Source organism: Erinaceus europaeus, chromosome 10 (assembly GCF_950295315.1).
Source record: "Erinaceus europaeus chromosome 10, mEriEur2.1, whole genome shotgun sequence".
Taxonomy (NCBI): domain Eukaryota; kingdom Metazoa; phylum Chordata; class Mammalia; order Eulipotyphla; family Erinaceidae; genus Erinaceus; species Erinaceus europaeus.
Window position 1 is genome coordinate 24,084,133 of NC_080171.1, and position 14,981 is coordinate 24,099,113.

General features: G+C 35.8%; 1 protein-coding gene across 5 annotated transcripts in view; it reads left to right on the plus strand.

Annotated features, from left to right (window-relative positions):
• Window positions 1-14,981, plus strand: part of BRD10 (bromodomain containing 10) — a 105,583-nt gene that overhangs the window by 44,571 nt on the left and 46,031 nt on the right. For 3 of the 5 annotated variants that reach the window (XM_060199297.1, XM_060199298.1, XM_060199300.1), the window contains 3 exons: window positions 2,207-3,621; window positions 10,373-10,423; window positions 12,320-12,399. In XM_060199297.1, the coding sequence (XP_060055280.1) occupies window positions 2,207-3,621; window positions 10,373-10,423; window positions 12,320-12,399 (1,546 nt within the window). The remainder of the gene's footprint in view (window positions 1-2,206; window positions 3,622-10,372; window positions 10,424-12,319; window positions 12,400-14,981) is intronic. The other 2 variants (XM_007536078.3, XM_060199299.1) reach the window with 1 other exon arrangement.

The window sequence follows — 14,981 nt, forward strand, 5'->3', positions numbered from 1 at the left end:
TGCAAAGCACTGTTAACCCCAAACTTATGTCCCTGTCCATTATTTTGCAGCAGAACCTCAAACCCCACCCAGTTCATTCCTTCTCTTCCTTCTCCAAAGTCCTTTGCTTTGGTACAATACACCAAACCCAGTCCAAGTTTAACTTTGTGTTTTCCTTTTCTTCCCTGATTTCTTAAGTTCCACCTGTAAAGTGAGCTCACCTGGTACTTTTCTCCCTCCCTCCCTCCCTCCCTCCCTCCCTTCCTTCCTCCCTTCCTTCTTTTCGTTATTTCTTTCTTTCTCTCTCTCTCTCTCTCTCTCTCTCTCTCTCTCTCGCCTTTCTTCCTTCTTTCTTTCTTTTTATTTTCTTAACATGATTCCTTCAAGTACATCCAAAATAAGACTGATATGACTTGAACATTTTTAGCAACTGAGTGATACTCTATTGTGTATATATACCACAGCTTTTTTAGCCACTCCTCTAGGTTGCTTCCAGTTTGGACTATTGAGAATTGTATTGCTGTGAACATAGGTGAACACAGATCTCTTTGAATGGGTCTATTTGTCCCACAGAACACAGTATCATCTTTTTTATTGCAGAGTAGTATTCCTTGGAGTATATACCACATAACTTCTCTTTTTTTTTTCCTTTTTTTGTTGCCCTTGTTGTATCATTGTTGTGGTTATTATTGTCTTTGTTATTGCTGTTGTTGTTGTTGGGTAGGACAGAGAGAAATGGAGAGAAGAGGGGAAGACGGGGAGAAAAAGATAGACACCTGCAGACCTGCTTCACCTCCCATGAAGTGACCCTTCAAACCGGGATCCTTATGCCGGTCTTTACACTTTGCACCACGTGTGCTTAACCCGCTGCGCTACTGCACTACCCCACCACATAACTTCTTTAGCCAGTCATTTGTTGAAGAGCATTTAGGCTGCTTCCACTCTTTGGCTATTGTGAACAAGGCAGCTATAAACATAGGAGTGCTTATCTCCGTTCAAATTAGTATTTGAGTGTTGTTTGGATAAATGCCTAAGAGTTGGATGGTTCTTTTAAGTTCTCTCTGTCTTTATCCATTAATAAATAAAATAATAAATAATAAATAAAAAATAATAAATAATAAATAAAAAATTTAAAGACTGTAATTTAATATTGAGCATATTTTAATATTAATTTAATATTTTAACACAGTTGGGCTGAGGAGATACTACTGTCTCCTCATTCAGTGAGTACATTTTCATTATTGCTGTTTATATATAGTACTATTTTGTGTTCCATTATTTTTATATAAACAATTTGGTTGAGACTCAGTGCCTGCACAGTGAATCTACCTCTTTTGTGCTTTTTTCTTTTTCAATTGAAGTTTTTTTTGTTTGTTTGTTTGTTTTTTTAGAGAGAGAAATTGACAGGGAAGGGGGAGGGAGAGAGACACATGCAGCATTACTTCACCATTCATAAAGCTTCACCCTTGTAGATTGGGCTGGGGTAGGGACTGGGAGAATGTGTACAAATGGCAAGGTGTTTACTGAGTGTACCATTACACAGCCCCTCCTTTTAATTTTTTAGCCTGTGCAATATAGTAAATTACTTTCCCACTTGTGTAGTGTGACTTTACAGTTTTGTTTTACTTAATAAGATAAAACTGTAGTTAATGAACATTTTTAAATATATTAAACTTTAAATTTGTTTCATTTATTTGGAGTAGATTCATAGTGTAAGATGAAGAATTTTGTGTGGTAATAATGTCAGTAATAATCATCCATCAGCAAAACTCAAGGTTATATATGCACTATTTTTTAATTTTTTTATATTTATTTATTCCCTTTTGTTGCCCTTGTTATTTTATTGTTGTAGTTATTGCTGTTGTTGTTGGATAGGACAGAGAGAAATGGAGAGAGGAGGGGAAAGAAAGACAGACACCTGCAGACCTGCTTCACTGCCTGTGAAATGAATCCCTTGCAGGTGGGGAGCCGGGGGCTTGAACTGGGATCCTTACACCAGTCCTTGAGCTTTGCGCCACCTGCACTTAACTCTCTGTGCTACCACCTAACTCCCTATATATGCACTATTTTATTTAGGTAAAAAAAAAAACATCTAATAGGATGACAGTTTGTACTTATACTGAAAAACAGTATGTTGTTATATTGATTGAAGATAGATAACTTGTATTTATATCTTGGTGTCCTGTTATCTAAGTAATAATAGTGTATCTTGTTAAATTTTCTTTAGACTTCGGGAGCAGGAAAGAAAAGAAGCAGAAGAAGCTAGTCAAAAGGAAATAGAAGAATGGGAAAGAAAACTTCTAGCACAAGCAGCTCCTACATGTATGGAAACCATGTGGGAAATTCCAGCTATTGGGCATTTCCTTTGTTTAGCCCAGCAAATTCTAAATTTGCCAGAAATAGTCTTTTATGAATTGGAACGTTGTCTGCTGATGCCTCAGTGTAATACTTTTCTATCCAAAATAATGACTTCTCTGTTAAGTCCCCCCCATCGCAGACCTACCTTACATCGAAGACCTACTTTGCCTTACAGGACCTGGGAAGCAGCATTAAGACAGAAAGTGCAACAGTGGTACACTGCTGTAGGACAGACCGAAAATCCTGTTAATTGTGCTGAAAAGCTTGGGCTGTGTCCTCAGTTTTTTAAAGTTCTCGGAGAAGTTAACCCATTGGAAGAAAAACCTTTTCATGAACTACCTTTCTACCAAAAAGTGTGGCTCCTTAAGGGTCTTTGTGACTTTGTGTATGAAACACAAAAAGAAGTTCAAGATGCTGTACTTGGACAGCCTATTCATGAATGCAGGGAAGTTATCCTTGGCTATGATTATTTGGAGAATGCGTATGTACATTTTCCACAGTTCTGTGGTGCTGATGTACGGATTTATAAACAAAGACCTTTTCAGGCCCCAGAATTTCCAATTCCACCCATTAAAATACAAAGAGTACCTCGGATTAAACTGGAAAAGTTGAAGTGTGACTACATTAACACAAGTAATGGAGAACATAAGTGTAGTAGAGAAGGCCTGTCCTATTCCTTCAAGAAAGAGCAGGAAATGAATTTTGACCCAGCTTGCTGCCCTACTAAAGTTAACTTGGATAATCATGATATCTCTGTTGAAATGGAAGTAAAATCCAACTGTGAAATTAGAATTTGCAGGCCCTGTGAAATCAAAAAAGTTGATTGTTGTAAAGAAAATTTAGGAAAACCAGTGAGTCCAGGGGAAGTTACTGACTTTGGTGAGCCTCTCAGTCCAGGTGAAATAAGATTTATAGAAAATCAAGAAAAAATTGATGTTTCCAGATTAAAGCCTGAACCCAATCCATTGAAAGAAAATGCTCTAAAATCTTGCCAGATACATGTAAATGGAAGTCACAACGATCACTCAGAAATTAACTGCCACAGAGTTGTCAGAGATTTTCTACTAGAGCAGTCACTGCAAAGCCACAAGAAGCTCAAGCTAACTAAAATGCGAGCAAAAAAGAAGAAAAAGAAAAAAAAGAAATTGAAAGATGTTTTGAATGAAAACTTACAGAGAAAGCGTGAAAGTCTTCATTCTCTTGCATTCAAGTCTTACAAACCTGAGATCCAGAATAAGCTATTGATCATCAAAAAGAAAGCAAAACACAAGAAGCACAAATCTGGTAAGCCAGCACAAGTAGTGTGTATTACATTTAACCGCTCAAGAAATTAATTTCAGTTAAGCACCATGGAATCTTGTATTGACAAAATGAAATGCACATGTATGTGATCATGCTTGTGTTTTATGATCAAATATATATTCCTGTCGTTTAAACCCAGAGCAGAAATAGTTTTATATAGTAACAAAAAACAGCTGATATAATACATTTAATTCTCAGTTAAAAACCTTAGTTCTTATTTTTCAACTGAGAAACTTAGATCTTCTTCTATCAATTTCTCCATGAGTGATACTTCCCATCACTTTAAAGAAGTGTTTTCTTACAGGGTAAGGACAGTACACTGCAATGAAAAGAGCACTAATAGTAGAACTTTGAAAAGTGTGTATGCGTACTGTATCATTGATAAAGAAGTAGTAAAAGTAAAATTACTATTAAGAATAGGCTTAAATAATTAAATAAGAATTGCAGAGCAGTCCATGTTGACCTAAACATTGAAAAGCAATAATTTCTGTGTGCCTTTTAGAAATAATTCTGAAAGTTTTACAAGTAGTTCTTTAGGTTCTATAAATTTAACTTGATTTGGCAAGGTCTGTTAGTTCATATTCCAGACATTTCTCAAATTTGTTATAAAACTAATGGGTTGGGAAAATAGGTCAGTGTTATAGCACAGAACTTGCATGCCTGAGGACTTAAAGAACTCAGGTTCAATCCCCAGCACCACCATTACCAAATTATCTCCTTCTAGCTCTTTCTTATTTCTCATAAATCTGTATATCCCAAACCCTCTGAAAACCACCATGTTTTTCAGTTTGGCTACTGGGTTGACGACTCCTCTTTCTCTTCCTCCTCCTCCTCTTTCCTCTGTTCTTATTGCTTTTCTTTTTTCTTTTTTTGCCTCCAGGGTTATTGCTGGGGCTTGGTGCCTGCACTACAAATCCACTGCTCCTGGAGGCCATTTTTCCCATTTTGTTGCACTTGTTACCTTAGTTGTTGTTGTCATTATTGTTGTTATTATTGTTGTCATTGCTATTGTTGCTGGATAGGACAGAGAGAAATAGAGAGAGATGGGAAGACGGGGAGAGGAAGACTTCTGCAGTCCTGCATCACTGCCTGTGAAGCGACCCCCATGTAGAAGGGGAGCTGGAGGCTTGAACCAGGATCCTTATGCTGGTCCTTGAGCTTTGCGCCACCTGCGCTTAACCCGCTGTGCTACTGCCTGACCCCTCCCCCTTCTTATTTCTTTTTATTAAACCAGAACACTGCTCATCTCTGGCTTATGCTGGGGATTGAACCTGGGACTTTAAAACTACAGGCATTAAAATCTTTTACCATAACCATTATGCTGCCACCCCCATCCAGTTCATACTCTTAAAAGAAAATTTTCCTTAGGTTTTGTTTTGTTATTGTCCTTTGGTTTTTATTTTTTACCTGTGCCCAGCTTCTTAATATACATACACAACCTATGATTCTCAAAAAGACCACATTGTTTTTGTCTAGGTAGTGACTGTGCTAGGGTAATTTTTAAATGTGAGGAGGCCAAGTCTAAATGGGCAATTATGTGGAATTTTCTGAATAGCTTAAGTGAACAAAAATGAAGACTGAGAGAGAAACCAGGGAAGGTAAAAACAGTAATGAGAAACCGAAGAAAGATAAAGTGGGGGTTATAACCAGCAGCTTCACTTTTCCAGTAAGATATATATCTACACATTGTAGAAGACTAGAGTTTTATGACCAAGTTGCAATGTAAAATATACTTTTAACTATATTTAATCTTTTGTGATTTTAAAAACTTCATTAGACTGCACTTGTATGTAGATATTAAGGCTCCTTTCTCCATTTTCCATCAACAAGGTAACATTTTTTTCTCCATGGCAATATTTTAGCCTCAAAAATTGTGTTGGAAGTCCTACATGTGTTTTAGACTGCCTTCTGACACCAGTACAATTTTAGATAGACCTGAAATATGCTGTCCTTTCTAGGACAAGGTGATTTAGGGCAGTGTAGGTAGAAGACTTAGGTTATTACCAAGTAAGTAGTAGAGAAATAAAAGCCTACTGGGGTGGGAGGTAATATATAACTTGCCCTCTATATGTCTTATCATAGGGCAAAAGAAAAAAGATAACCAAATATAATTTCTGTTTGTAGTATCCCATACTCCATTTTTATTTTATTTATTCGTTATTTTATGAGAGAAAAACCAGAGCACCTCTCTGCTGTATGCAGTACTGGAGTTCAGACCTTGTTTCTCACATACTAGTTCTGCTTTCAGCCCACTGAGTCATGTTTCCAGGCAGTCCATACTCTGTCTTTAAAGTAATATTTAATTTAAAGGGAGAGTTGCCTTTTACTGAAAATTACAGGAATTTTTTATTCAAATTATCCTTTAAAAAAACACTAAAATCATTTTAAGCATTACATACAAAGCAAAAGTTAACATATTTTAATTATTTGTTTAAGAATTATTTTAGACAATTTGATAAAGTTGTCCAACTAAGTCTTGATACTGATCTTTCTCAACCTACTTTCTTTTTTTTTTTTTTTTTTTTAATTAATGCCACCAGGGTTATCACTGAGGAGAAGGGACTCGAACCCAAGTCCTTATGAATGGTAATAAATGCACTTAACCAGGTACACTGGTTAACCCACCCACACCCCGAACAATGTTTTTCCTCTTCCTCTTTTTTCTTCTTTTTAAGATTTGTTTGTACCAAGTGGCCCACCTGGTAGAGTACACACTATTCAGATTATCTTATGAGGTGGGGGTCAGGCGGTGGTGCAAGGACCCAGGTTCTAGCCCCCACTCCCCACCTGTAGGATGGATGCTACACGAGAAGTGAAGCAGATCTGCAGGTTTCTTTCTGTCTGTATGTACGCATGTATGTATGTATCATCTATTTCTCTCTCTCCTCATATCAATTTCTCTGTCATATCTAATTTTTTAAAAGGAAAATAAAAGGCCACCGGAAGTTATAAATTCACAGTGCTGGCACTAAGCAATAATCCTGGTGACAATTAAAAAGAAAATGTTCTGTGAAGTTATGGACTAAAGATATATACCAACTACTAGTTAGTATGCAAACATTGTAGTCCTAAAAAAAAGAATCAAACAAGCAAATCACATTTCTTAGAAGTTAGAATGTCCCATGTATTTGTCTGTTGATCTATTTATCTGTGAAAAATGAGCCATTCCTACTATGCTATATTGTTAGAGAAAGTAATTGGACTAGAAGGTGATTGCTGACATAGTGCCTGGCAAGCTGGAAGAATCAAGGCATAGTAGCTATCTATGAGTTCTGAGAGGTTAGGATTACATAATGGAGAGTTTGGACTTTGGAGCTAGAATTCCTGACTGGTGCTTTCTTAATGTAACATTTGAGTAAGTTAAGTAATCTTTTTTGATCTTTTAGTTATCACACATTAAAATGGGATGTTGCCTACCTCAGGGTTGCTTTGAAATGATTCCTGTAAATCCCCTGACTAAGTTTCTGACACAAAGCAGATTCTCAAGTACTAGGACATGTTAGGAAACTCTGGTAAATTGTGTAAATTATTTTTTAATCCTTGGCATCGCTTTTTTATGATCCTTCTTTTTTAATCATTTTACCAGATATGGGTGGGTGGAGAGGTAATGGTTTACAGTACAGTTGCTGACACCTACACAGTTTCTCAGCCAGCACCTGTGATAGGGTCTGCAAAACCCTCTCCTGCCATTCTTAGTCCCTTTTTCACCCTCAATCACTAAGACACCTAAGCCCTCTCCACCACAACCCCACCTCCACCACCACCTTCCTTCCCTTCTCCAAAGTCCATTGCATTGGGGCGATACACCAAACCCAGTGCAAGTTTTATTTTGTGTTTTCTCATTCTTTCTGCCCTTGTTTCTTAAGTTCTTAAATGAGCTTAAGTTAAACTTAGTTTTTCTAAATTAGATCATCCAGTGTTCCTCCTCTTGGCTTGTCTCAGTACTGTTACTGCTTTCCTCACTACAAAGTGGACTCAGACCTTCAGAATTATAATCAATTATCTGCCTTTTTCGATCTTTTTAAATTTCTAAAAAATATTTATTTATTGGGTAAAAACAGAGAAATTGAGAGGAAGGTAGAAGGGAGATAAACCTACCTGCAGCATTGCTTCACCACTAGTGAAGCTTTCCCCTTGCAGGTGAGGACCTGGGGCTTGAACCTGGGTCCTTACACATTGTAACATGAGTGCTCTACCACCTACCTACTCCTTTTTCTATGTTAAGAGTGGTAAAAATGCAGCCTAGGAGACGGCGCAGTGGATGGACTCTCAAGCCTGAGATCCCAAGTTTGATTCCTGGCATTGCATGTGCCCGAGTGATGCTCTGGTTCTTTCTCTTCCGTTCTTTTTCATAAACAAGTTCTCATTGTAACAATAGCTAGTATTTACTAAGTAATAAGGAAATACTAAACATTAAAAAAAAAACTGGTAAGTTTTTCTTAGAAAAAGTAAGGTTCTTGCAACTAGGGAGGTTGCTTAGTGGTGCAATAGGATTTACACACCTAAGGCATTGGATTCAGTTCCTAGCACCACATACACTAAAGGAAAGTGGTGCTTTAGTTTTTCTTTCTATTTCTCCCCCCCCCCCCTTCTTCATTTTACTTCTGTGAGAGATATAACAGCAGAAAAAAGAGACAGACATAGAGAGCTCTGGCTGATGATGGTGCTGATGATTGAGCCTGGGAACTGAAAGCCTCAGGCATGAAAGTCTTTTTCAGAACTAGGCCTGCTATCTCTCTAGGCCTAATCTCTTTTACGTAAGTACATATTTATATTTTTTAAAAGGAAAGAAAGGGAAGGAAGGAAGGAAGGAAGGAAGGAAGGAAGGAAGGAAGGAAGGAAGGAAGGAAGGAAGGGGTGGCTAGACAGTGGCGCTTATGGTTAGGTGCACATATCACCATGTGCAAGGACCCAGGTTTGAGCTCCTACTCCCCACCTGCAGCAGGGACATTTCACAAGCAGTGAGGCAGGTCTATAGGCATCTTTCTCTCCCTCCCAATTTCTTTCTGTTCTGTCAAGTAAAAAAAAAAAAAGGTGGGGGGAGCCAGGTGGTGGCACACCTATTAAAGCGCTCATAATACAGTGTGCAAGGACCCATGTTCAAGCCCCAGATCTCCACCTGCACGAGGAAAGCTTCACAAGTGGTGAAGCAGGGCTGTCCATTTCCCTCTCTACCTCACCCTCCCCTCTCAATTTTGCTCTGTCTCCATCAAATAAATAAATAGATAAATAAATAGGTAAATAAATATAATATTTTTTAACTCGCCATCAGGAGCCATGGATTCATAGCACGAGCACCGAGTCCCAGTGACATCCCTGGTGCCAAAAAAATAAATAAATAAAAATAAGAGCCTTAAATTTAAGGGCCATTTATAGTGCTAAATGCTGTAAATACAAAATGAAAAATGTGATTCTGTCAATAATTCAGTCTATTAAGGAAGTAAACAAAATATCTAATTATATATGATAGCTGTTATGTCAGTTAATTGTACACTAATATGTACAAAGTGTAGAGTATTGCAGATGTGAGCAAGAATTTGATAGGTTAATAAAAGAATTTGAAAAAAATCAAAAGATTGCGATTACTCTGTAGACTCTTACTATCTGCTTAACTAAAGCTGATAGAACTAACATTAATTGATCATTTGCCACATGCCTAGCTCTTTACATGTTTTTGAATGTTTAATTCTTATGACTTTTTTTTTTTTTGTTACCAGGCTTCTTATTGTTGGGTTTTGGGGTGCCTGCACAATGAATCCACTGCTCCCAGTGGCCATTTTTTTTTTTTTTTAGAGTATTCTTTGATTTTTTTTTTTTATTTAAGAAAGGATTAATTAACAAAACTATAGGGTAGGAGGGGTACAACTCCACACAATTCCCACCACCCAGTCTCCATATATCCCACCCTCTCCCCCGATAGCTTTCCCATTCTCTATCCCTCTGGGAGCATGGACCCAGGGTCATTGTGGGTTGCAGAAGGTGAAAGGTCTGGCTTCTGTAATTGCTTCCCCACTGAACATGGGCATCGACTGGTCGGTCCATACTCCCAGTCTGCCTCTCTCTTTCCCTATTAGGGTGAGTCTCTGGGGACGCGGAGCTCCACACTGGTGGGGTCTTCAGTCCAGGGAAGCCTGGCCGGCATCCTGATAGCATCTGGAACCTGGTGACTGAAAAGAGAGTTAGCATACAAAGCCAAACAAATTGTTGAGCAATCATGGACCCAAAGCTTGGAATAGTGGAGAGGAAGTGTTAGGGGGGTACCCACTGCAAACTCTAGTGTACTTCTGCTTTCAGGTATATATTTTGCAGTAGTTTATGGATACGTGTGAACATATGCTCTCTCTCACCGAAACTAGTGTTTATCTAGGTTTTGGGACTTTGTTAGAAAGTGAACCACCTGGTATGGAATTAGAGAATACTATGAAAGGAAAGGTCTCACCACTGCTCCCAGTGGCCATTTTTCATCTTTTTCTTTTTAAAAATTTTAATAGTGATCTAGTTCTTTTTTTCTTTCTTCTTCTTCTTTTTTTTTTTTTTTCCTTAATATAAAAATAAGTTGAGAGGGGACGGTGGGAGAGAGAGGCACCTGCAGAACTCATGAAGTTTCCTTCTTACAGGTGGGGATTAGGGGCTTGAACTTGGGTCTTGTGGGCATGGTAACATGTACACTGCCCTGGCCCTCATGTTCATTTTATTCTCACAAAGCAGGTATATCATTATTCCTGTTTTTCAGATGAAGAAACTACACAAAGAAATAAAGCAGTTTGCTCCAGTGTTGAAGTTGGTAGGTGGTTGGAGCTGGTAATCAAACCCTAGTAATTTGGTTCATTAATTCAAGCTACAAAACACTTCATAATACTGCATTGGATTACTTAATAACACTTAGATAGTCTAATAATGTGGTGAAAGTAAATCTCAGCAATCACTTCAGTTTCTTAATCCATTTTAAGTGGAGTGCTAAGAGTTAACTGAGAACTTAGCACATATGCTATGGCAACAATATGAAATTAATTGGGAATAGCAACTGTAGCCTCTAGGTACATATATAAATATTAATTCAAATAAATTTAAAAGAACACTGCTGGGGAGGGATTAAAGAAAGATTTCATTTTCTTCAAATTATTGTTTTTATAGCATTCCCAGCTTAAGTCAGCATGACCAGGCAACCTTGGTGTTTAGATTCATGGGTTCTCTTGAGAGAGCCTTACTGTTTAGAAATCAATTACTAGCTGTATTACAGAGATATCAAGAATTTAACCACTTCATGTGAAAATTGCTTGATTAGGCAGGTTACCCACTTACGTATATTTATAGAAGTTTGGTTCTATTATAAATATGTCTGTGTGATCACATAAGTAAAAAAGCAGTGCTGAGAAAAGAAATAGGTTAAGATAATTAAATGTCAAATAACAGGTTGATGCTTAGCAGAAACTGTGACTCAAAATTTGAAGTACTTTAGTAAGCCACTTTGCATGCATTTTGTTGAGTCAAATGCTAGAAATTATCTAAATTAGTTTTCTGATATGATTAAAAAGGAATTCATACAAAAACGATTCTACTATAAACTTGTGTCTGTAACTTGAAGAAGTGTTGTAGTCACAATGTTTCATGCAAGAATATTCTGTTTGTATAGAAAATGTCTAGAAAGGAGTATTTGGGATTGTGTAAAGCATAGTATTTTGTGTATTTACTCTTGCCCATTTAAAAAAAATAGTAACTTTTAGTTTGATTTTAGCCCTAAATGATTGTGAACTAAAGTTGACTTTTAAGCTATTTCAGTTAGTTTTTTCATTCCCTTTCATAGATTCCCTTTCATAAAAAGAACTTCCATTTTATTTTTTTTGTTGTTGATCCCATAAATTATACAGTGCTCTTTATCTCTTATTTGTGGAATAATTAGTAGTAACCAATATACTAATCGATTTCACTGGTTACCAGTAGGGAAAACCATATTTGTTTTAACTTGACATTCTATACAGAAAAATATGTCTCTCTTGTCAGATAAATACAAAGAATAGATATACTTCAAACCATGCTGTGAATTAGATTTTTTGTGTGTGGTTTTACTTTTCTCAGTAGTTTCTGACTGCACAAATGGCTAGGTGCACTTTAAAGGAGATGTTTACTTTGTTTTAAAACTGGATATTGAATACAACCAAAGGCAGCCAGCCCATTCGATGAGTGCAGTGCTAAAGGGATAGAAAAAACTGTTTGTTTCCTAAGCTACCAAGAGGATTTTCACATTAGGTTGTCTAAAACCCTTAGTCTGCAGAATATAGTTCTATTCAAGTTCCTGGCTACAGAAATCACAGGTAAGGGGTGTGTGTGTGTGTGTGTTTAACAGAATTTTTTTTTTAAGTTGTGAACTAGATTTTACTTAGCAGTAATAATGTGACCTTTTTCAAACCAAATCTTGGTTTAATAAATTTTGATGTTGTGCAACAGATGGAAAAATGAAATATCTTGTTTCTTAAAGAAAATAGCATTTATAAATATGTCTGTTCTATGTTGTAGTTTCATGTTTACTTTTACTGGGACTTGTTTCGATTCATCATTTTTATTTGACTCTAGAAGCCATCAGTTAGTTATAATTTAACTTTCAAGGTCCTCTGTAATTTGGATTTTGTTAATGAAGTACTATAAACAGCATTATGAAGCTTTTCTCTTTTAATCTTACAAGGAAAAAAATCCGTATCTAAAAAAGCAATCACTAAGAAGAGGAAAACTGTCACAAAATCACCTTCTTCACCAGAATTTCAGGTAAGTGTTTCAGCTTTGCTAGAAACATCTTTAGTTTGTTTATTTGTTTATTTATTTATTTCATTGTTGATATGGTTCCACAAGAAATTGGCTGAATTCTGCTATAACACATACAGTTTAAATGAATTGTTTCCTACTACGATCTGTTTTCCCTTCTAGTGTAAAGATTTATTTAATCTGTTTTTGTTTTTATTGTCAGAAGTATCTTTTCCTATTTTATAGAAATTTCATAGAAGTATGTATAAAAGTATATGTGCAAATGAAAATTTTCCAAGAATATATCATTTATATGTGGTAACTTATTTATACTGGTTAACTTATTTTCACTTATTTGTGCCCTGTATAAGTGGTAAGCTTACTAACTTAATACAGAACATTAGAGAGTTTTAAACAAAAATTTATTTGATTAGTCTTAAACATTGCTACAGAAAAAGTGATTGTAATGTGTTTATGTGAAAAACTTTCTGTTTATAGCTAACACTAGTATAAACAGAGAACCTCACACTAACTTTCATCTCTATAAGAGATATTTTCTGTAATAAATGACATTCTTTAAAAAATTACTTGTTTTGTCCAGTCCTCTCTGGAAATTTGAGTCAAAAGAATGATATTAGCATTAAAAGAATAGTTGTTAACATTAAAAGAGTAGTAAGTATGGGAATACTGATAATGTTTAATGGGAGTTGAATAGTTATATATATCCTCACATGTAGGAGTGCATATTTTTCAGTAAAGTTCTATTTTTGGAAGTATTTTATGTAAGTTACTAATTGGTAACATTTTGATATTTTTAAACTAACAAAGAAACTAAACATGTTTTTCTCAGTACTGTAAAGTTTTTTAAAAAATATTTTTGTTTATTATGAGAGAACCAGCATCATCCTGGCACATAGAGTGCTGGGGATCAAATTCGGGACCTCATATGCTTGAGAGGCCAACATTTTATTCACTGCTTTACCTCAAAAGTTGTTTTGGATGGCATCTTTGGACTAATTACAAACATTTCTATTAACCCATGTTATATGAAGTAACCCTGATTCCAGCATATCCAGTTGAAAGTCATATTTACATAGACTTTTCTGCTACTGCTGTCCATATATAGTGCTGTCATACTACATCAGCATTTTTCCACAGATAGACAAGCTTTTGCTGTTTCTTCAACCATCTTTCCCCTCAACCCCTCAAAGTAATTTTCCTTGAAAAATAGATCTTAGAAGAGTTATAGTACATTGCTGATAATTGTCTCCTTATTTATCTTAGTGGATGAATTTTTTTCCTCCTTTATTGGGAGGAAAAATGATTTACAGTTGACAGTAAAATGCAGTAGTTGGCACATGTGTAACATTTCTCTGTTTTCCCCTTATAGTACTTTAACCTCCTACCTAGGTCCTCTGCCATCATATTCCAAGACCTGAACACTCCCACTGCCACACACACACACACACACACACACCTTAGAGTCCTTTACTTTGGTGTAATACAGCAGTGGATGAATTTTTATACATAATAGGTGACATGAACCATGTTTATTTTAACTGAAGGTAGTATTTATTAACAAGGCATGAAATTAATTTATTGGATTACATGGCCAGCATTTCTTTAAGCTAACATAGTCAAAACAGAAGAAAGTATAAAGTGTATCAAATGTAGTATGGATAAATATTGTTTCATGAAGCTTAACTTTAATCATGTGTGTGCTTGCTGGCATGTAATATAAAATGAATTTTTTACCATGGGTTGTGGGCAAAATAGATTGAAAAATACAAAATTAAAGTGATGATTTTAGTCACATATGTTAGAAGTTTAAAGTCAATAGTTTGTTTTGCTGGATTGAGGTTTTGAAATAAATAAAATCCCTATTCTTGGCTCTTAAGGGGAGAAGAGAGCACACATGCACATGTGCAAGTATGTGCTTGTGTGTGTCTGTGTTTTCATCTTTGGTTAGGCCTAGGAAATAATGTAGAACAATAACAATAATAACAAGACTAGGGAATAATATGAGAACAGTGGTTTCTATATCCTGGTGTATAGTATGAATACCAAGGTATTACTCATAATGAAAATTAACAGCTACATCACCCAGGAAATAGGTTGTTTGTTTCAAATAAGGCAAGAATAGGAGATCGTTTTAGTCACTAATAACCTTTATTGCTCTAACTCAACATTTTTTTTTCTTCTCAAAATAAAAATTATCTTATGTAGTTAAATTTTCCCCATATGAGAAAATTGATTATTATCTAGTAAAGTGAACTTATGTCCTTTCCAAAAAACTCTAGTAATATGACAGTACCTGAAATTCTACAAATTATTCATTTTACTCAATTTTTTAAATATCATATATCTAGTACTAAGCATAAAATTGCTTTCTATAAATGTTTAACAATATTTTCTTTGTATTTATTCCAAAACCTTATTGTTGAATATAATAAACTATTGGGAAACAGATGTTAGGTCCCTTTAGCAAGATTTGACCTGTTAGCCAAAGGACAGGTCTTCATTATTATTATCATTATTATTTTGTCATCTTCAGGACTTCACTACTCTGATCTGACTTTTTTGGATAGAAAGAACAGGAGAGAGAG